This window comes from Rousettus aegyptiacus, unplaced genomic scaffold (genome assembly GCF_014176215.1).
Source record: "Rousettus aegyptiacus isolate mRouAeg1 unplaced genomic scaffold, mRouAeg1.p scaffold_m13_p_11, whole genome shotgun sequence".
Taxonomy (NCBI): domain Eukaryota; kingdom Metazoa; phylum Chordata; class Mammalia; order Chiroptera; family Pteropodidae; genus Rousettus; species Rousettus aegyptiacus.
In genome coordinates, this window is record NW_023416286.1 from 6,019,199 (window position 1) to 6,041,198 (window position 22,000).

The 22,000-nt window shown below is 47.8% G+C and overlaps 1 protein-coding gene across 1 annotated transcript in view; it reads left to right on the forward strand.

Annotated features, from left to right (window-relative positions):
• Window positions 1–4,338: 4,338 nt before the first annotated feature.
• Window positions 4,339–22,000, forward strand: part of SPATA13 (spermatogenesis associated 13) — a 284,285-nt gene continuing 266,623 nt past the window's right edge. Inside the window, exon 1 of the mRNA XM_036228451.1 lies at window positions 4,339–4,365. Coding sequence (XP_036084344.1) covers window positions 4,354–4,365 — 12 coding nt within the window. The 5' untranslated portion in view covers window positions 4,339–4,353. The remainder of the gene's footprint in view (window positions 4,366–22,000) is intronic.

Here is a 22,000-nt window from a genome sequence, read left to right on the forward strand (position 1 = left end):
ACTGCCAATTCGTTACGGCCAGCCCTCCCTTCCCCCCAACCCCCGCCGCCTCCTTCCTCTTCCTAATCCTTTGCGTGAAGGTCCGTCTTAACTCCAGAGACACTAGCTAAATGCTTGCACAGAAAAATTTATGGCCAACATCAGAAGTGTTTCTCAGTGCTCTCTCAAAGTGGGCCTTGAACAGAGATGGGGAAAATAAATACCCAGAAAACAACATAGTTTTTAATAAAATATACCATGTCTTTTCATTCTAAATGTATTGAAAAGTCATTATTGCATGTTTTTTTAAATATCACTTTCAGAGTTAGTTCTAAAAGGGACTTGATGTAAATATATATAAATGTATGAATTTACATAAATGTAAATATATATTTTTTCTATTCTCATGTCCTCTGTGTCATATTTTCCTCATCTGCCTGTTTTTAATTCTTTTAAAAATTGGATTATATGTATTTACATATGCCACCTAAAACCTTCTGAACCAAGACGTGATTTAAATAAAACAATAAACATAATTATGGGGACATGCTGATGACTAACATTAGCAATTCCAAAAATTTAAGAAAAAAATGGATTTCAATATGAGAAAATAATACGCTTTAGGTAAGTATGGATCCTTGGAGAAGTGAACCACAGAGGTTGTATTCAACCTTGAAAAGAAAGAGGTGAATTAAATTCTTCCTCCATCTCAGGGGAAAGTTGAAGAGGTTTATTCTTAGATCTGCACTAATTTCTTTAAGCCTTACTCTGGGCTATTTCATCCTCCAAACTCTTCTTCACCCTTTCCACTGACCTCGTATTTCATTCTTCCTATTCCCCGGCCGCTCATCTGACGGACGCCAGCTACTGCTATGTGTGTGAAAGCATTATCCCGTGTGGAGTGATTGCCCTAAAAACTGCCTTCAGAAACTTGGAATGTTTTCTCTGGGTTCTTATTGAGAAAGGCCCGCTTCTGGGCATGGGGCTCTGACTAGTGTCTGATGTGAAGGCATCTGGGGGTCCTCCGTGTTCTTCCAGTTGGGAAGTGGGCTGCTGGGTGGAGATGCAGCTTCCAAGGGAAGCCCTGTGTAAGGAACCCCTGGGAAGCAGTTTGCCAAGGACCACCGAGGGCAGGGTCTCTTCAACGATGCTACCTGCTGCTGCCCGGTTCCCACGGGGAGGGGTCTCTCCCTGCTCTGGCGAAGCCCAGCGGGTGTCTAGGGTGCAGCTCTTCTCTTAGCGCTGTGACCCCAGAGACACATCCGGCTAGCTCCCAAGAGCTGGAAGACACACCTCTCTTACTTTTGGATAAGAAAAGAATCACGTACTCGCTATTATTCTATTATTAAAGAGCCGGCAAACAAAAAGAACCTTTGCCTTTTGCTTCGAAGCTTTAAAAAATTTGTTTGCTTATTTGTTTAATTTATTGTTGCTAAAAGCAGCACATGCAGTGAGGGAAGCCCAGGCTTTGAGAGAGATGCGTTGGAATCCCAGTTTCACTGTGTAACGTGCTGTGTGTAGTTGGTGAGGACAGTGGCCTCTTGGATCCTCTTCCGAATCTGCAATGGTTGGTGGCAGCTATGACAGAGAGAGAATGTATGCAGAGGGCCAGAGGGTGCCTCAGCAACCACTAGCCTGACGCCCCCCTCCCCCCACTCGCAACTTCCGCAACTTCCCCCTCCCTTTGCAGGGAGAGAATTACAGATGAATAGCAAGAATTAGAAAGCGGTTAGTCTACATAATCAAGCAACAACCTCTTTCAAAAGATGTGCCACAGGGCTGGCCTCCAGAAGGCCCAGTGGTTTTTGGTGAGAAATTTTTATAATAGCCCTGTGATTTTAGTACATTATCTCATTTAGTATTCTCAGCAACCTCAGATGTGGATATTATTACCCACATTTACAACCAGGCAACCAGACTTGGAAAGGAAATGAAGTGTGTTGGAAATGAAGTTGCCCAGCAAATGCACTTGGAGCTTGCTCGGACATCAGCCTCTTCTGGCTGACCATCTGACTGTCAGACACCCTGAGCTCCTGTGTGCACGCACTTGGTACTGCAACTTTCTGTGCCCATGTTAAAAATTACTGAATACATAGCCTAGTCTTCACTGGTGTGTTTGATGGAAGAAGAGAAAGCCACCCATATACCCAAACTCACACAACCGATGACCATAGAATTGGACCTAAAACTCCTTCAGAAAACCTGGAGTTAGTCTAAGTTGTATACACCAAAATTAATTGTAGACTGTAATAATGGATTTTTAAAAAGCATTAATTTGAACAAAAAGAGCTGCAGCTGGGTGACCAGGTTCAGGTAGTGACTTAACCTGTGCTCCACAGAGAAAAAACACCTGCCTTTTAGAGAGAAGATTCCCACCCGGCTTCCCGGTTAGATCTACTTTATGTAAATGACGAATCCAAATGCACACATTTTCGGTTGGTCTGCATTGCACGGTCCTGATTGGTCGTTTTGAAGCAGTTCTGATTGGACGGGGCAGGGTTTAGTGCATTGGTTGAGAGAAACCAGGAAGTCGGGGGTGTAAATGAGCAGGTAGAGTCCCTGAAGCCAGGTTCAGCTGAGGTTCTTCCCCCACACGGAGTAAGCGAGAAGCCCCTGTCAGCAAATGGCGCTAGGCTTTTACTATTTATAAAATTTGAGCCCTCGGTGGATCACAGGGGAGTCCATCTCAGCAGATAAATTACTTCTCAGGCTTCGCACCGAAGGAATCTTCTCTGGGTCCGCAGTCGGGTCCATCAGGGTAGTCATGGCACCGCCATACTCCCTGGGCTTCCAGCATCTGCCTTTCTAAATGGCTTTATTTTTCTTTAATGGTCACTCCCTGACTAGGTTGGGGACTCTGGCTGTTTCATTGCCAGTTTTCTCCCCAGTACCCATGATTCACTGGTGGATAGGCACTAGGGAAGATTTGTAAGATGAGCAGCTCTCCGCAGTCCTTAAGTCTCGCCCCCTGTAATTATCGAGGGGTAACGAGTATGGGTTGCCACTTCCAGCCGACAGATTTGTATCTCAGTGGGGACTTTTCTATCATACTTTAATACAGAGGAGCGAATCTGGTGGCGAAATCATCATGGCAGGTTGTTTAGAGGCAGAGTGTTAGGCAGAACACTCTTCGCATCCTTTCAAATCACCCTTCTCGGGTAGTGGCCTGAATTGCATGATGTCATTTAGCAATGATTCTTCTTACGGTGGAAATTTCAGGGAGGAAAGAGAATCCATTCTGGAGAACCACATGTTACATCTGGAGGAAATAGCTCGGCGCCGATGGCTTTCAGTGCCTCTCAATCAGAGTGTCCTGTGCCCTCCATGTGAACTTCCTCAGGTCCGTCATTTTTCTTACCCTATTTTTATATTACGAAAATAGGTTTCCATTAGCAACTTGACCGTTTATAAAAATCAGAACATTTGGGATTCGGGGAACGGTGGCATTCGTACCACATTAAAAGCAGTCGATTGATTGCGATGAAATTCAACAGAATCAACGCAATTAGTGAGGTCCGCATATGTAAATTTAACTGCTCTCTTTGGTTTGAGGAGCATAGAGCTGCAACCATTGTTAAAAATCCTTCGGGGAAAAATCCCCCAATTAGTCCAATATTCTAATTAGGACCAGGGGATTTAGTCAGGACCTCCTTGAAATTTTTGCTCTATTCAGGCATTGAGAAATGGTGTGTGTGTGTGTGTGTGTGTGTGTGTGTGTGTGTGTATGGGCGCATGCCCTCTTGCCGCCGGAATATGGGGGACGAAATTGTGAGATGGGAATCCTACGCTTGCTTATTTATTCACGTTCCCACTTATTTCCCTCGCCCTGTTTTCTTCTTAGTGTTCCCTTCCAAATCAGATCATCTCCACTCGTTTGGGCTTTCTCAACCCTGGGGATTCAAAAGTGATGGAAAGCCACTCCGCCTTTTATGAATATGCAACAGCAAGGGGCGGGGAGCAAGCCGGCGAGAAAACCCAGCAAGACATTCCACGTGAGCCGGCCCGAAGCGGGCTCCGGCCGGCCGCCCCCACCCTCCACCACGTCCTCCCCAAACCAACAAACAATAGCGCGCGCAGCCTGCGTCTTGGAAGCTCAGCCTGCCGCCGAGAACGGGGCCTGGAGCTGTTCCTCGCCTCTGATCAGCCCTTCAGAGCCAATCTGAAAAGCCTGGCCAAGGTGGTAACAGTCGGACGGATTAGCAGTCTCGGGACCCAGGGGTCCGAAGGTCCCGCCCTTTGTGGCGCAGGGCGCAGGGGCCTCGGCGCGGCGCGCGCCCGAGACCAAGTTCCCCCTCGGCTTCCCCGTGACTCCCCACTCCGAGCTCGGCGCGGGATGGTGAGCGCCCTCCGAAGACCCCCTGCGAACGCGGAGGAATGCTGGGAAAAGTAAGTGTTTTTTCTTTGCCGGTCGTCACCCCTCCCTCACTTTTGGAGAAGGGACACTGAAATCCGGTGTCCGTGGAACATTTTCTCAGAACCGAGGGTGAGAGAAGGGGAGGGTCAGAGGCTCCGGGTGGGAGACCCGGCGAAGCAGTCGGCGAGCTGCAGATTTGAAAAGTTGCCGCGGCCCAGCAGGTGCAGGGGCGAGCGCGCACAGCTGCGCCCCGGGGCGCGAGCACAAAGCCCGCGCGCCGGCGCGGCCGCGTTGCCATGGCAGCGGGGGCGGGGCCGAGCTGCGGCGTGCCCGGGTTGCCGAGCGACGGAAGAGCGCGGGGGAGGGGACGCGGAATCTTGGGGGAGCTTTTTTCCAGGATGGAGCAACAAGTCTGATGTTTCTTCCTTTGACACTTGTCGCTCTGGCTCGTTAACTCAAGTCTGTTTATTGGCAGCCACTTGTCCTTTGGTTAGGGAGTCAGGCTTCCAGGTTACCGTAGCCTACTTAACACCCTAATACTTTGCTTTCGAAAATGGTTGTGGTCCGATGGAAGGCATGAAAAAGATAAGATGTCCTTTTCTAAAGTAATGTATAGTAAAAGTGTATTCTTTCCTCGTTTTCGGTGTAGGATCTTCTGATGGGTATTCCTTAATTATTGTCATTTTAAAAAATACAGAATCAGGTTTGGATCCATGAAAACAAATTGGCCTTCAGCCTTTCCAACGGGTTAACCAAAATCTTTGGGAAAGAAAAGCACATAGAGCAGGTCACGGGCACGGTATTGAGAACCCAGACAGATGCATCTTAAAATGTTTTAGAAAGACGAGACTTTCACAAACCATGGGAGAGAATCAACCTCCATTTTATTTCACTGGGTATTCGTTTATATGTAAATGTGCCAAATAATTTTGGCTTGTAATCTCGAAAATTGCTTGTTTTAGCCATACACCACAGAAAGAAAAATTATCAAGGAATTCGAATGATCTACAGTTCCTTTTCCTCTTATTCTACTACAGCTAAAGATATCTTTTGGTGTTTTTAATTTGTTTCTCCAGATTTTGTTTCCCAAAGACATTGATCTGTTTACCAGTTCTTAAGGTGTATTCCATACACTAGTTTATTTCTTCCTGTTCCTTTGTTTTAAAATTATCTACATGTTATTTATTGATTCATGTATTCATTCATCGCAATTTATTGAGGCTTTACTGGGGGATGTGTATAGTGCCGGACTTGAAAGAAAAGGGATAAATGGGCAGAGGGACATATAAAGTTGAATTAGAAAAAAAAAATCACAGTTTAGGGAGAGGAAAAGGCTAGAGAGTAGTTATAATCTACTATGACATTCTCATTTAGAAATTCCACCCAGGACAGACCCTGCTACTGTCCAAGAGAGGCACCGATCACAGGTGAGCTTTGCACTTCATGTTGTCATCACCTTTGACCTTTCAAGGAGGGCATTAGTGTATCCATTTAAAACATGAGGACGATCACACTTGTAAGCACAGTAGTCTGCGCCAGGCCTTATAGTTAGTAAGTGGTAAAGTCAGGATCTGAATCCAAATGCTGCTTCTGAAGCATTTAACCCCTTTTATTCCCATGTCCCTCCTACCCAAATTACCATATTTTGATCATTCTTAATAGTGAGCGTGAATTTCTAAAAAGAGACGTGGTTTCTTTTTCGTTGAGATATTCCTAAAGTCAGCTATCAATTGCATTTCTGAAGAATATATGGTTTTCCTAATGGAATGTAGCAACATTGTCAATGAAATGTTTTCAGGGGTTCCTGAGGAGTTAATGAGAAAATTAAAACGTGATCATTTTAATCAAGTTTTAGGAATATTAGGGGTACTAGTCTATTAATGAGTTCTATTTTACAAATTACTATAGAATTAGATTTGTTTAAAACAATACACTACTTAAAGTTAGCATTCAGGTTTTTATTATCTGTCTTTTATTTTATTTTATTTTATTTATCTTTTTAATTTTAAATCTTTTAAATCAGATTTGTTAGCTTCTACTAACAGTGACTTTAGTAGGGGATCACTGGAAATCGCTCTCTGGAAAGTTGTTCTAGAAAGTTCGGGTGTGTATCTGGCTTGACCTGCAGTGAGATTTGGCCACATATATTCTATTGCAGCCCCAAAAACCACTTTGAATGAGTTTTACAAGTGTTTTTACTGTTAAAATTTTATCTTTCCAAATAGATTGCAGGCTCCATAAAGGCAAGAACCAGGTCTTTTGTGTCTTTAGAATCTACCTCTTTAAACTGAGTACAACACTCTTCATAAATATTAACTAGCAGGAGAAACAAAAATAAACTTTATCAGGCCAATGAAATATAGAGTAGAAATAATTTTTTAAACTATATAATATCCAGAGTCACAGACGTTTTAATCATTGGCCGACTGGTCTTTTTCATGAAGGCATACTATCAAATTCTAGGTAGTACCTCTTTTACAGATAGGGAAAGTGAGCTATGGTGATTAGTATATAAAGTATTTTTTCCAATGTATTACCTTCATTCAACCTGACAACAACTGTGCATGAATTCGTGTCACTATTTTTTCAATATATGAGAAAACAGAAACTCAGAGAAGTTGAGTGACTTGGTCAAGGTCCCCCAGAAAGGAGAAGGACACCTTCTGATGGTGTTGAATACTTGTCTATAGACCCTTGCAAACCACATATACCTGGGAGCTTTGGGGAACCGGGCCTCTCAACAGACCCAGACATAAGATGCCTTCTCTCTCTCTCTCGCTTTCCCAAGCCTCTGCCACCATCTGGGAAGACAGTGAGGGAACCTCTCTTAAACGACAAGTAAAGAGTCACGAAGGAAGGGATAGAGAGGAGTTCCATGGAGCAAAAAAAGGTGAGAATTAGGAAAAACAGTGAATCGAAGGTGATAAAAGAATGAAGCAATGTTCAAAATTGGTGGTGAGGAGACCGAGAGGGTGAGGGGCATTAGTCTGCCAGGGCCGCCAAACCACAGTGCCACGGGCTGGCCTGGGCGACTTACACGGAAGACAGGCATCGTCTCACAGTTCTGAAGGCCGGACGTTCAAGGTCAAGGCGTTCCGTCTGAGGCCTCTCTCCGTGGTTTGCTGGGGGCCGCCTTGTGGCCGTGTGCTCACTTTGTCTCCCCTCTGTGTGTGTGTGTGCGCGTCCTCATCTCTGCTCCTTGTGACACCTGTCCTGTTGGGTTGGGGCCCACCCACAGGACCGCATTTGACATAATGGCCTCTGTAAAAAGCCCTATCGCTACGTACGGTCAAGTCGCATTTCGGGTTGGGACGTCAAGGTAACGAATTTTGCAGGAACTCAGTTCAGCCCATGATTGAGAATAAGGAAAGTGAACTCGGTCAGACTCTGAAGCCAAGACTGGTCTCAGTTGCTTTATGGTTCCCATTAGTGTCCTTTCCAGGCACATAACAAATAAATGTTTGAGCGAGTCGTGGCGACATTTTTTTTTTTTTTACATCAGTATTTTCCCTTTGGATGAATTAAGAAAAAACAGAGATTCAGAACCAAATTCTTCTATATTTCACTAGCTCTCTACTTCCTTGTCTCTTTCCCCAGTGCAGGGCCAGCTTCAAATCTTGTCAGGTTCTCACGAGGGCAGAAGAAACTGACAGTGACCCCCCTTCTAGTACATGCGACCCGTCCCTCTGCCTTTTTTGAGATGCAGAGTGATCTGAATCACGTGTAGCGTGAAATATCCAGTAAAAATGAAATCGCAACCCTAAAAGGACAGCGAAGCATAGATTTTACAACCGGAAAGCTAAGCTCGGGCACCCTCCTATCTTGGCGGCTTTTTCCACGCTTATTCTAACAAGGTGTGTCCAGCAGAGTTTTTCACACGGCGAAAGGTGGCCAGAAGAATTTGAAGATTTTCTCTGAGGCAGTGAGCAGCTAACAAGGTTATAATTAGAATGTGTCGCAAAGATTCAAATATTCAAAAAAAAAAAAAACTGTGATCATAGACTAACAGGAGTAAGAGGCAGCCTGCAAGTTTTGCTGCCGATGGTGGGGCTACACAGGGCCAGCTACATCAAGGTAGGAGTCGATGCTGTGTTTCAAGATGGCCAAAGACGGTTCCAGAATCTTCGGCAACAAAAGTTGTCGTATTCACCAATCGTCGGACTCTCTCCCAGTCCTGCTATTTTCCTCCTGGATTCCTTCATATCCTGCCGTCAGAGGAGGCGGAACAGTTGTCCACTTTTCGTCACGTCTTGTCATTTGCTAAGAGTTTCAATAGGTCACTGCTTGGCCCGTTTTTGGTAAGTTGAATGAAAACTCCGTCCGTCGTTTTAGAAATCTGATTTTACGACAGTCCCACCGTAGCTGCCCCTCTCCGCCTTGAATCGTGGAGGGTCCTTTGTGTCTTCATCGCTCTTCCCTGGCTTCTCCCTCGAGGACCTGTCAAAGTGCGAGGCACCGGACTCTCTTCTGAAATAATCGTACTGAAGACTGTGCATCCAGGATATTTGGCGGAGCTTTTTCAAAAAAAAAAAAAAAAAAATACCCAGAGCTTTCGAAATGTGCTCTTTGGATGTGATGCGGCAGCTTCCAGTGACAAGCGGTGACAGAAACAGGTTCTCGTGGGACATAGCTGTGTCCTCCCCGCCCCAAACGGGCGCCTGCCTCTCAGAGCGAAGCACATTTAATGAGCGGAAGGGTCGATGCCGGCCCCTGGAGGGTGAGAAGTCAGCTTCGAAAGGCACCGTGAGTCCCTGATGGGCGAAGCTTGCCGTTCTCTTTCTGATCCCAGCCAGACATTGGTCCGGCAGGTCGGTGGTGCCCAAGTCCAGGAGATGGGTTGTTCTGTTCAGAGGCAGCTTCCGGAACAGCTTCTAATGAACAGGGGCACCCTCCTCCAATTGGAAGAAAAGAACCAAATACAGACAGAGAGAGAAAGTGAGGAAAAACTACTGTTCATGGCTGTTTAGGACTTTTCCAGATTTTGGTACAGTGAAAACGCTTCCTTCCCCTATGCTACTGTAGAAGGTCACGACAGTGAAGTGGCTTGGATGTGGCCAGGTGGTCAGTCGACAGGCATTTGCCGATCACTGACTGTGTGCTGCTCAGTGCTGCCAGGGCCTGAGAAGACATGTCCTGAAGCCGGTACTTTAGCTTTGGGTAAACGGACATGAAAATACAAAGGCACAACCGAAGGCTCTGTCATGAACGCCTTCCGCAAGTGACTGGGTCAGGCTTGGCAGACAGAGAATGCCTCTCCCCGTGTCCCCGTGGCTTCCCGGATGCCATCTCCTTCATGTTCTCACCAGCCCAAGTCTACAGTGGGCTCTTCCCTGCTTTTCAAAGTCTTACTTCAGCCCCGTGAAGAAATGCTGTTCCTGAATGCGTTTGAGCTGCGTGCACCTGTCCATAGGGTATGCCTGATGGAGGGACTCCATCAGAGGTTAAAGAACAGGAACGAGGGGGCCGGGGGGAGCAGCCCAGGAGAGAGGGTCGTTTCTACGCTCTTTCTCACCGTTGACAGTCGTCCTAAAGCCTTGGCAAGCCGTGAACACAGTGCCTGCGCGTTCATCATCAGAAGAGAACGGCACGTTGGCCGCGCACGATTATGAGGCCACGGCAGGGCAGAGGGGATGGGCGCCGGCGCAGAACCCCAGACGGTGACAGGCGGCAGCTCAGCGGGAGGTGGTCCGGAGCCTTCTGGAGGATGACGAACTCCGTGTCGAGGGAGCCTGCGTGGAATACGGAGGTGAACCCTGGGGCTCTGCCTTACGAAGCTCCCCGCTCCTCACCCACTGGAGCCCGGCTTCTCCCTTCCTGATGGTCAGGAGTCATTTGGAGCTGGGGGCGGGGTCTCCGAGAGGAGGCATCTCTGACCCCATTGCTCCTGGCATTTCAACTTAGAACAATAAATTCAGTTCTTGGGTGAAGATTTGCAGGTTTTTTTTTTTTTTTTTAGCATATTACTACTTCCTGTCCACATATTAGGTATTTAGGCTGGCCCAGGGACCTGGTTATTGTATATCCTATTTCCAGGGAAAATATATGCCAAATTCCAAACAAGCGAAAGGTATTTTTGTTGCACAAAGCCCTTGTCACATGAAGAGCAAGGCACCTGAGAATTTTATTTGGATGGTCAGGGCATACGCAGAGCATTGGAGCGGGGCTGGGAGGCCCGGGTGCAAGTCTTGTCTCTCACAAAAGTTAAATGTTTATTGAGCAAGGCGAATTCCCAAAAGGAGCGACGTGATTACATTATTTCTCAGGTCCCTTAGTGTTCTGGAATTCTGCTCTTTCTAAAAGGCAACCTAAAGTGGACCGTGTCTTTTCTGAGAATCTCAAACGCTGGTCAGATTTCAATGCCTTTGCCTTTTATCGGCAAGTTTTCCAACGTCCCTGTGAAACGGTGATGGTCAGTGGCAATGTTCCTTCCCCGTTTTCACGCACAAGGTTGGGGAAGTCCAGGAATTCTTCGAGGGGAGAAGCCCTCAGGTTTACTCGCTTTATTCATTTGGTTCTTGCCTTCATAGAAATAGGTTTGTCTTCAAACGCTCCTGGCTTCGCTGCCTCGGCCGCGCGACCTCAGCCTTGGGACAGCCTCAGGCCATGTGGCAGTCATATCGCCATAAAAATGTCATGGGCTTTTAAACCTGTTATTGTTGTTACTATATTACACCTCAGGTAGAATATCTCAGGATGCATCCGCCACCCAAACGCCTGTAAATTCCTTTGGCTGGAAGGGTCTCCTCGTGCAGTGAATTGCGGCATATACAACTTGAAGCACAATTCCCTGTCATTTTACACTATATGTGAAGTCTTGGAAAGTTGAGTTTTGCTACTTTGTATTTATACTTCAAATAAACTAGGGGATTTAACCGAATGAAAGCTACACCGAATTTGCATCATGAAGGCAGACCTCGTAGTTTGCAGAATTTATAATCATGGGATCTTATTTATCAGATTTCCTTTTTAGTGGCCGTGTCTTATTTAGATAGTAAACGTGGAGTTTCAGAAAAAAAATTTTTCTCGTCTAGCTCTTAAAATACGTATGTGAAAGCAAGGAGCCACACTACTTATAAGATGCCCACGTTTTTAGTGAGATCATAAAAGATAGCTGGAATAGCGTGAAAATCAACAGTTCCCCTAATTGTGGGAATCTATTTTCTGCAGAAGAGTTTAATCGCTTTTCAAGTTAAATAATATATTAATCACGGTTAGCCATGGGAATCTGCCCAAATTATCTTTCCAACAGGGTTGCGTTCAGCCAACTCAGGGAATTAGTCACTAAATGGGACTTTTTTCCCCACTAAAAGACAGGATTTGGCAAGAAAGAATTTGGTTATGCAATTGAATGTTGACCAATTAGGAGTTAAAACCCCTGGATTTGGAAAGCGTGGTATCTTGGTGATCCAAAGTATAAATATCCTCCTACCCTCAATGAATATAGATGCAAAATTTCAAATCGGCCAGTTTTCCAGGCTACGCTGCAAACCATCGATTTAAGATGCTGAGGATAACACGAAAGAAAAGTTTAAGTCCCAACGGCAGTGAGAACCTATTTAAGAAAAAGAGGAAAAAAGGCAAATTCCTTTAGAAAATGACCTAGAACGCGTTTTCCTGTTAAAAATTGAGAAAAGCGAAAAAATTTTTTTCAAAGACCTGTTGACCAGTGATCGACTTTCTTACAAAAACGATACTTTTTAGTGGAACTCTAATCAGACGTTCGGGGGCCAAATGGCCTCTTCTTCTAAAGGCAACGAGAGACAATAGTTATCAAGATCTGATGAGTCGAACACCTGCCGAAATGTAACCACAGGCATGTCGGTTTCGTTATGACACAGTGGGCTTGGTCAAGGGGAGCAGCAGCAGCGGGCAGTGGCAGCCGGAAGGAAGGCCCATGGTGTCACTGGGCACCCGTGGGAGCCAGCGGCGAGACAGGGGCCACCCGGAGTGGACGGAGGGCAGGGACCTTCACTTTCAAATCGTTCATCTCGCTTATTTCTTTGGAAAAGGTGCCTCTGGGTGTTTTCATTGGGATCTGACTCATGCAGACAGATCATGAGGGGGCGAGGAAGATTAGCCAGGTAGTTGGGTGAAGTCCATGCATGAATTAGACACCTGGTAGAAAACAATACCCTCCATTGATATTTTTATCCAAGTGGTTTTATGTGAAAAATTCAGTGTGCACGACAGTTCAGTGTGCTGATTGAACAAAAAGACACATCCCATCAGTTTCCTAAAAATCTGTTTTTAAAAGCATGGATTTTCATAGTGGGGAAAGATCATTGTTTTTAGGAGAGCAAGAAAAACTATTTTTTTATAAAAAAATTTTTAATGGTATTAATTTTTAAAGCTTAATTGTTTAAATTTAAAAAAAAATATCTAACGTATTTACACGCTGTAAAATTAGAAGGTGCCAAACAGCACCAGCTGACACGTTGCCTCCTCCCTCCTTCTGCCGTCCACCCCCAGCTCACCGGCTCCCGTCTGGGGGGTACCAGTATTTCCAGGTTCTTCTGTATGCTTTTGAGAAACTCTGTGCCTATGTAAGTAAATGGATGTTCCTCTGGTCCCCTCCAATTTTTACACAAGAGACGCCGTAGTATACCTGGTATTCCGGAAAGTTTATTTTCACTTGATGATATATCTTGGAGGTTGTTCCACAGCAGTCCATAAAGCGGTTTCTTCATTCATTCTTGTGTTTTGTCCTGGTGGCGGCGGTAAACTCTGCGTAACGTGAGATTTACCTTTCTCAGGGGAGCCGTCGAGTGTCGTTAAGTACATTCACATTGTGCCACCGCTGCCGCCATCCGCCTCCAGAACTTTTTTTTTCATCCTGAACTGAAACGCTGTCCCCCAGGCCCTGGTAGCCACCATTCTACTTCCTGCCTCTGCGAATCTGAATATTCCGGGTGTCTCAAATAGATGGAATCATACGATACTTTCTTTCCCTTTTGGGTCTGGCTTATTTCACTTAGAATCAGGTCCTCGGGTTCATCCATCTTGTCTTGTGTGTCAGAATTTCATCTTCTTCGAATGGCTTGATAATATTCCACTGTCTGTATAGACCACATTCTGTTCCGTGCTTGTAGGGACGTTTAGGTTCTTTCTGGGTGTCAGTGAATAATCGCAAATTTAAGCCATTTCGCACATATGGGAGTATAACCTGTTAGACGAATTTCTTGACATGAATCTGCTTCAAAAGTGTTACGGACACATTGCATTTGGGGCTGTTGCTAAATCATCCTCCGTGGAAATCCCACCCACTGGGAAGCCGCCTCCCCAGCCCCTCACCAACGCAATGTGTCGCAAACTCCATCTTTGCTCATCTCTGAGTGGAAAACAGTACAGTCAGGATTTTTATATTTCCCTTATCCTGAGTGAACTCTAAGTGTTTCAGAGCCATTTTTTTTTTTTTTTTCAAGCTGAGACTCTCTTCATTTCCTTTGTTCGTTTTCTCAGTCGGGCTGTGGAGTTTCTTCCTCCCCCGTCTTCATATTGGATGTTGTTGAAAACTCTGCTTTTGTTTGGCACCCTTCGCACAGCCTGGCGGAGTTTTCCGGAGCCCTCCTACGAATCTGGAGCTGTGTCTTAAGAGGAGCGAAACCCGCTTTTCAACCCCAGCGACTAAAATACTGGCTCGGGGACAATGCATTTTATTACGGGGGCAGGTGGACCGATGCCGTAGGCGGCTTTGTGGAAGTGGTTATGTTCAGAAGAGAGAATATTTCCGTGAGAACATTATAAAAATTTTCTTTTCTCATGACGTGCGTGAATGCTAGATAAGATTTACTCATCCTTCAAAAGGTGAAGGTGTAAACTCAAGATGATACGTCACTGGGTACATACTGAAGAGATAACCCCTAAATGGCCTATTGTTAAATTTCGCTTTGCTAAGCCCATTGAGTACATAGAAGATACTTCAGACTCTACACGGCTCCCTCTTAACTCATTTCTCGGACCCACGGAGCCTCGGTCCCCATATTTCCTGCCTGGATGTTCTGAGCCATCTCCACATCCAGCATCTCATCAGCCAGTTCTATCTCCCGAGAGTCCCTCCCGCAGCTGCACCCCTGTCACCGCCGCCTTGTTCACCTCCTGTCCTAGCACCCATGGGTGGCTGCAGCAGCCTCCAGTGCGTCCTTTGCTGCAGACTTGTCCCTGTGCGATAGTTCTCGGATCTGTAGCCAAGGGTAAAGTTTATAAAACACAAATAAGATCATCCCGTCTCTGTTTAAAACCCTTTCATGGCCCCTTGTGGCCCTTCGGATAAAGCTCAAACCCCTTGACGTGGCCTCCGAGGCCAGCATGGCCTGGCCTGCCCCTCAGCCCCCTCGGCCACCACCCCCTCTTCCTACACTCTGCCCTTCCCTGAGTCAGTGTTCAATTCCTTAATCTTGGGGAGCACGTTCCTGTTACAGGAGCCTCTGAATCTGCTCTTCTTCTGGAACGTTCTCCCTTGTCGGAGTCCTTCACCTCCGTCACCTGGATAACACCTGTGTTCTCTTCCTCCAGCGAGTCTTGCCAGGTGCTCCCCGGGCCTGAGTCACGGCTTCTCAGAGGCCCCTGGCTGCCCCTGTCTCTCACCGCCCTGCGCTGTAACGGCCTGTGTCCTCGTACAAACGGCTCCTCCCCACCAGGCCGTGGGGCACGGGGAGAGGAGCACGGCCCCCTCGTTTCCCACTGCTGCCCCAGCAACGAGCCTGTTCGTTGCTCATAAAAATCCGCTGATGAATGACCGTGGAGAGATGACGGCTGGAGGACCGACGGAAGTGCCTTTCGGGGATGAGGTGTTGCTGGGGGTGAGTGAGCGGGTTGCGATAAGGTTACGGGCTGAGCCCCGAGCGTCTTCCCGGCAGGTTCTGACACCTGGGTGGCTGCGGTCCGATCCATCCGAGGGCCCAGTCGCCTCATGAGGAGGACACAGCAGACAAGGCTCCCTCGAGGCTGAGGCTCGGCCACCTGCAGATATGCTGGGCGGAGCTCCGGACGGGCAGGGCGCCCACTGAGGACAGCTGCGTGCACGAGCTCGGCGCACAAGGCCGGTGCACAAGGGACGGCGTGGGAGTCACCCTAGCACGGATCGTCTCTGAGTGCAGCCTCCCGAGGGGGCCCATCGGAGCGCCTCTGCTGGCCTTCTTTTTAACAGAGTCACCACCTTCTCTTCAAGGTCCGAGTGTGGTTCGGGGCTGAGTCCCAGCAAGAAATCCTATGTCTGCAGCATGCCGTCACTGATTTGAGGCTTTGGGTCTGATCGGTGTGCCGTGCAGTAAACGACAAAGCCAGTGTTTCACTGGACTCTGTCTAAAGCGAGGAAGCAAATCTCGAGCTTACGACATTCTCAGACGACTTCCCTCCCACTCGCCTTCTCTCCCTGGACACGTACGGTGAATGTCGTGGTCATCGGGAACTTCTCTCCTGCGAAGTCAGTGAGACCCAGCCCCCAGGGACCAGCTGTCTGTCCACTGTGACTTCATTCTCTCCCTCCACAGGCGGAGGAGGCTGGCTTTTACGGCAAGGACCACAGGGAAGAAGAGCCAGGTTGGAATGGCAGCATAATGCATGTCGCTCGTGTGACCAGAGGCAGCATTCCTTGGGAACGCTTGCTCCAGAGTCTTCATTCTCCTCATTCTGCTCCCCTAAGGAGCAGAGAATTCATCACGCGATGCGCCCTGTTTCTAGATCAGGTCGGACTGGTGGTGAGTGTTTCCTGTTCTGTTTTGGGAAGAAAAATCTTGCCTCGAGACAGCAAGCACGTCCTTGCTCAGAATGAAGCCGTTAACGTAGTGAAATGTATAAAGCGACTTCAAACAGGAAGAGGAAGCCGTGACAGTGACCCCAGGGTTGATTAGGGTAACCGCAGAGGCAGACACTCAGTGAGGGCCGACTGCGAGCCAAGCCCTCTGCTGAGCGTTTCACAGGGATTCTTTCCTGTGGCCCTTCGTGACGACCTAGAATAATGTCAGCGGAGCGGTCGGCCCCACCTGCAGAGAGCTGAGGGGGGCGCAGCGCCCCCTTGTGCTCCCGGAGCCCGGGCGCCTGGTGTAGGGCAGAGAGCTGGCGTGCAGCTTCTCCCTGGCCCCTGGCCCACGGGCTCAGTCAGTGTGGGAGCGAGCCCCGGGCAAGTCCGGCTCCGCAGACGAGGGTGGCACCTCGTGCTTGTCACCTGCGTCATAGCGGGTTGCCGTGGGGGTTAAACGCATCTGTTAGGGTGGCACTAGGTCCTACCATCAACGCAGCCCAGCATTTTGGCGGCTTGGCACAGTACCAGCGTCCTGCCTCACGGACAGCCGATGGAGGTGATGCAGGACAGCGGTGACCGCTCCGCCCCACGGTCTGCGAGGGTCTCCGCTCACGAAGGTGCTGCCCCTCCAGCCGGTGAGCTCCAGGGCCCCTCAGCCTTGACTCCCCACCCACAGCCCAGGGAGAGTGTTGGCAGGGGCGGTTCTGGGTGTGGCGAGCCCGGAAGAGAATAAAATGGGGAATCCAAGAGAAAGAAGGCAGAGTGACCCGCGGCGACCCGACAGCTACAGCCCCTCCCGGGCTTGGAAGGACCCTGCAGTCCACGATCCGTTAGCTTCAGCACACAGGCGCCCCTGAAGGTCACCATGGGTTGGACCTTGGGGCATGGCCACGCAAGTGTTAGGAGTTGTGTCTGGTGTCCCCAAGCCAGGGGACTGCTACAAGACTCTGCCACGTGTGTGTGTAATCTCTCTCTCTCTCTCTCTCTCTGTTACATTTATATATATATATTATGATCTCATCTAGGTTCTAGTTCTCTGCAGAACCCTGACGAATGTGCTGGCCTGCCCCTCCCCCCTCGGGAAATCCCGGTTCAGCAGCGTTCTCGGTCTTGGCTGCCCCCTGAACCACATGGGGAGCTTTCAAAAAATACCGATGCTCGAGCCCCTCTGTCAGAGATTCTGATATAATTGGTATTTTAAAAAAAACCTTCCCAAGTGGTTCTCATTTAAAGCTCCCCGATTGGGCGGAGTCAAAAATGTTTGGTGCAAATTCAAGCATTGTGGGTGTCCATGCGGGATTTGTCAATGCTAGGAATGTGCCCCCCGCCCCATCTCAGGTGTGAACACAGATCGGCCACACCGACAGGACCGTGGAAGACACCAGGTGCTCGGGGACACCTCGCCATCTGAGGGACAGTGACCGAGAGGACCACACTGAAAGCCACACCCACGCCCTGCCGGATGGCTGACAAAGTGCGATTATAACCTGGTTCTGTCCTCGGAAGATGGCTTCCGAGCCCGCAGCAGGAGGAAGGGGCTGCAGGGCTGGGCGGTGCAGGGGTCGCGTGCCCTGGTGGCCCGACCCTGCCGCCCGCCTGCACCTTGCTCCACCCACCCGTGCCTCGGCTTGCTCATCTGTAGGGTGGACGTGTCGCGACAGAACGCACCTCATAGAATTGTTGAGAGCATTGAGCTCACACATGAAAGCAGACAAGGCAACGAGTACTTGTCCCTTGCTTGGTGCTCAGTCATGCTAGCTGTCTTTTGCGGCCTCACCCCAGAGACCAGACGTCTGGGCCGCTCCCCTCCCCATCCCCCCGTCCCCCAGACTCCCGCCTCCTTCCAGGTTTGCGGTCCTCCCACGCTTCCCCTGCCGGCCAGTGCCCCTTCTTGCGAATGGTCCTGCTTTGCATATATTAATTAACGTCCTTGGCTGGGTGTGTTCAGGATAGAATGTCTCACTCTTACCCACGTCACCTACGCACAGCAGCACGTCATGGTGTGTCATCCAATCCCTGTGCGGAAGGTGGGGTTGAAAGGTCAGCGGCCTGAGCCGCCACCTGGAGGGCGCCGTGCGCCCACGCCGTGGCGGGTCGTGGACGTAGTGCCCCCCGGCGTGGTCGCCATGGCAGCTCAGGACCCTGAGCGGACGGACACTCTGTACCCGCGGACTCCCGGCTCATCGCCTCGCACAGAGGGACAGCACCGGGGGTCACATCGGTGCCGTTTGCCGTCAGTCGCGTGTAAACCGCCGCGTCTGCGTTAGCGGTTCCAGCCGCCTTGCCGCGGACCAGGGTGACCGGTGGAGGCGGGGCGCGGGTGCCGCCGCGTCTGGCCCGGAGTCGGCCGCGTGGCCCTTGTCCGGGCGTCCGCGGCAGCACCGGCAGGAAGGCCGGCCCGGCTCGCCCGGGCCCAGCCCAAGACGCGCGTCCCGTCCGTGACATTCGCAGCCAGGGGGGGGGGGGCGACCGACAGGACGTGCGTGCGTCTCGCCGGGCCTCACCCCTCCCCGTCGAGCGCTCGCGTTGCGTGGATCCCAACCCACAAGACTAAGATACAGGAGAATTTATCTGAAGGAGAGAAAGCAGCTGGGATGACTCTGAGGGGGCCTCTAGGGTCTTTCCCACGGGACCCTCCGTCCTGCTCCAAACCGATCCTCGCCTCGGCGGCCAGCATTTATGCAGCTGGGGTGGGGGAAGTCGTTGGATATTTAAAAAAACAGTTTTAGCTAGAAAATTAAATTCATTTATTATGTTCAAGGCACTAGCCATGTGGGAGGGAATGAAGTCTGGGAAGTGGTAAATGTGTTACATACTTCTTTAATCTTTTTTTTTTTTTTTTTTGGACAAGTAACAAGCAGCTAGGATGAAACGTCCTATGACTGCCAAGCGTGGAGTCAGCCCGTTCTTGCAGATGTGGGGTGCAGCTTGGGGTAAAGGCACTATATTCCTGGCACTCTGAATTCCAACTCAGAAACATTCCCTAGTGGACACAGCACCTTGACAGGTATTAAGGGCTTAAGAGCTTAATACTGGGCCACAAAATCGGCTTTGACCAGGTGTATGGCAAAAGTCTAGCCAAAAAGGTCCACCCGTGTGAGCTTATGCCATAAGGTTGTTGAGCATTGGAAACGCATCTTAATGTAGCGTGACTGGAATGTGGACTTCTCGGAGAGCCACTGCGTGGAGGAGGAGTTAAGCATAGCCTGTCTTGGCCTCAGACAGCAGGATCAGGATGCAGTTTTCCTCAGTAAAGGCAGAAATTCCTACAGAATGGAAACGGATGAGCTAGAGGAGATTCACGGTGGGAACGGCCTGAGTTCTTAGGCAGCTTTTTAAGTGTGTGTGTGTGTGTGTGTGTGTGTGTGTTAGTTTCAAGTATACGGTAATTGGTTAGACATTTATATAGTTTATAAAGTGAGCCCCCTAATTGCTCCTTTTCTCCCCTGGCCCTCCATCTGGCCAATATATTAATGCTGACTGCATTCCCTATGCCATGCTCCCCATCCCTGTGACCATCCATCAGCTACTACTTTGTACTTCTTTAACCCTTCACCCCATTCTCCCAGCCCCTCAACCCCTTTTCCCTCTGGCCATCACCACATTGTCCTCTATATTTGTGAGTCAGTTTTTGATTAGTTTGTTCTTTTTGTTCCTTAGATGTTGCATCTAAGTGAAATCACATGGTATTGATTTTTCTCTGCCTGACTTATTTCACTCAGCATAATAACCTCTAGGTCCATCCATGGCATTGCATATGGTGGGATTTCTTTTTTTCTTTTTCTTTTTTCTTTTTTTAATAGCTGAAGGCTGCTTTTGGCTGTGACTTCCGTGATCCCCTGAGTGGTGGGTGTGTCCCGCCCCCCCCATCCCTACCTGGGAGCCTGTCTTTAACCACTGCAGGTGAGAAACGTTGATGTTTCCTATTCTTCAGCAAGCAGGGACAGTGAGAAAAGCCTAAAAGAGGTACACAGTGGGTTCATTTGTTTGTTTTTACTAGCTTTGCAAAATTGGGAACTTTGAGTGTGAAGGGAAAAATAGTCCTAAGTTTTGGAAACAGGAGAGCAGAATTGTAATAGTCAATAGGCAATAGATTTTCTCCCACAGCTCCTCTGAAAAAATAGTTTGTAACCAAGCTCTAGTTATGGCCCAAAACACAGATCGAACGTTAAATTCACATCAGGATCCTGTTGCAAAGTATTTGCTTTAGTTGTTACTAATATGTGAGTTATTTAGCTCAGTGTTCTCTGTTGGGGGCAATTTTGGTCCCAGGGGAGGTTTGGCAAGGTCAGGATGTTTTGATTGTCATGCTTGCATGTGAGAGGATGCTTTTGGGGTCTAGTGGGTAAAGGCCAGGGATGCTGCTGAACATTAAATAATGCACAGAACGGCGCCCTGACAAAGAATTTTGTTCTCCAAAATAGCAACAGTGCCAGTGGCAAGAAACCTTAGTAGTCTTTGCAACCTTGAAGATATGTAGCAATCTTTCGTGTATTTTTTGAAAAACTACAAAAAATTTTTTGTTAAAACGATTTATCACGTTTAGCTGTTCTTTTGATTTTACCCCTAAAACGGAAAAGAAAGAGGTGGTCTTCAAATGCATGTAAGTCGAAGATAATTTTGTTTATCCCGTTTGATTTGGTCAGATCCAAGTGGTTTCTTGATGAATCGTTTTGACTCGGTGTGGCACTGACGTGAGCACCATGGTCTTCGTTCTAAAACTTGATATTACTAACATTTTTAGAACATCGATTATACTGATAACAGGAAATGGATCACACCCAGGTGGGGAGCAACTGAGAGCATTCAGGTTTGGGGGTGGCCTTCGAAGAAGGCTAGGGTTTCAACCCCAAACAGACGCAATCTTGAGGCCGACTGAGGTTTTCCCTTCGTTATAAATATACGATGTTACTTCCATCATTATCCGATGTGCATTTCAACCACATTTTGTGATCTAGACAGTTCAGATTCTTCTTACCAAAAAGTGCTGAGGGGAAAAAAAAAAAACAGTGTAGATGGTGAAAGGCTAGGAAATATCAGAGGAATCATACAGTATGAACCGTTTTTTTTTGGTCTGACGTCTTCCGCTCAACATAATTATTCTGAGACTCATCCACGTTGTCGAGTGTGTCACTGGGTCATGCCTTTGTAGTGCTTGGTAGCATTCCATTGTTTGTCCAGTCACCTGTGAGTGGACATCTGGGTTGATTCCAGTTTTCGTGTGTTCCGTTGCCATCTGCATATCTTTCAGGAAAATATCCAGATCTTTTGCCATAATTTTTTTTGGATTGTTTTCATATTATTAAAGTTTTTGCCATATTTTTTTTATTGTTTTCATATTATTATATTTGAAAGTTTTTTTAGAAAAATATAATCTGGACATATCATATATGTGATTTGCAAAAATTTACCCTGGACTGTGGCTTAACTTTTCATTTTCTTAGCAGTGTCTTTCAAAGAGCAGACATTCTTAATTTTGATGAAGTCCAACTTATCAGTACTTTTTTCTTTTAAGGATTGTGCTTTTTATGCAATTTTTGCCTCATACGAGGTGACAATAATTTTTCTCCCATGTGTTCTTATAGAACTTTTATATATCTAGAAGAGTTTTGTATATCTAGATTTTACATGTAGGGCCATGATACCATTTGTATTCATTTTTGTGAATGGCGCGAGATATGAATCAAGGTTTCCTTAGCATGTACTGGATCCACCATTTGTTCCAGGATCATTTGTCGAAAAGACTATACTTTTCCCATTGAAATTCTTTTGCGTTTTTATTGGAAAATCAATATTTTGTATAATATTTTGTTCTTTCCACTGTCTTCCTATCTTTTCGCCGATGCCAGGTAATCTTGATAACTGTAGCGTTATAAGTCTCAAAATCAGGTCCTGTGGGCTGATTCTTTCTTTGCAAAGTTGTCTTG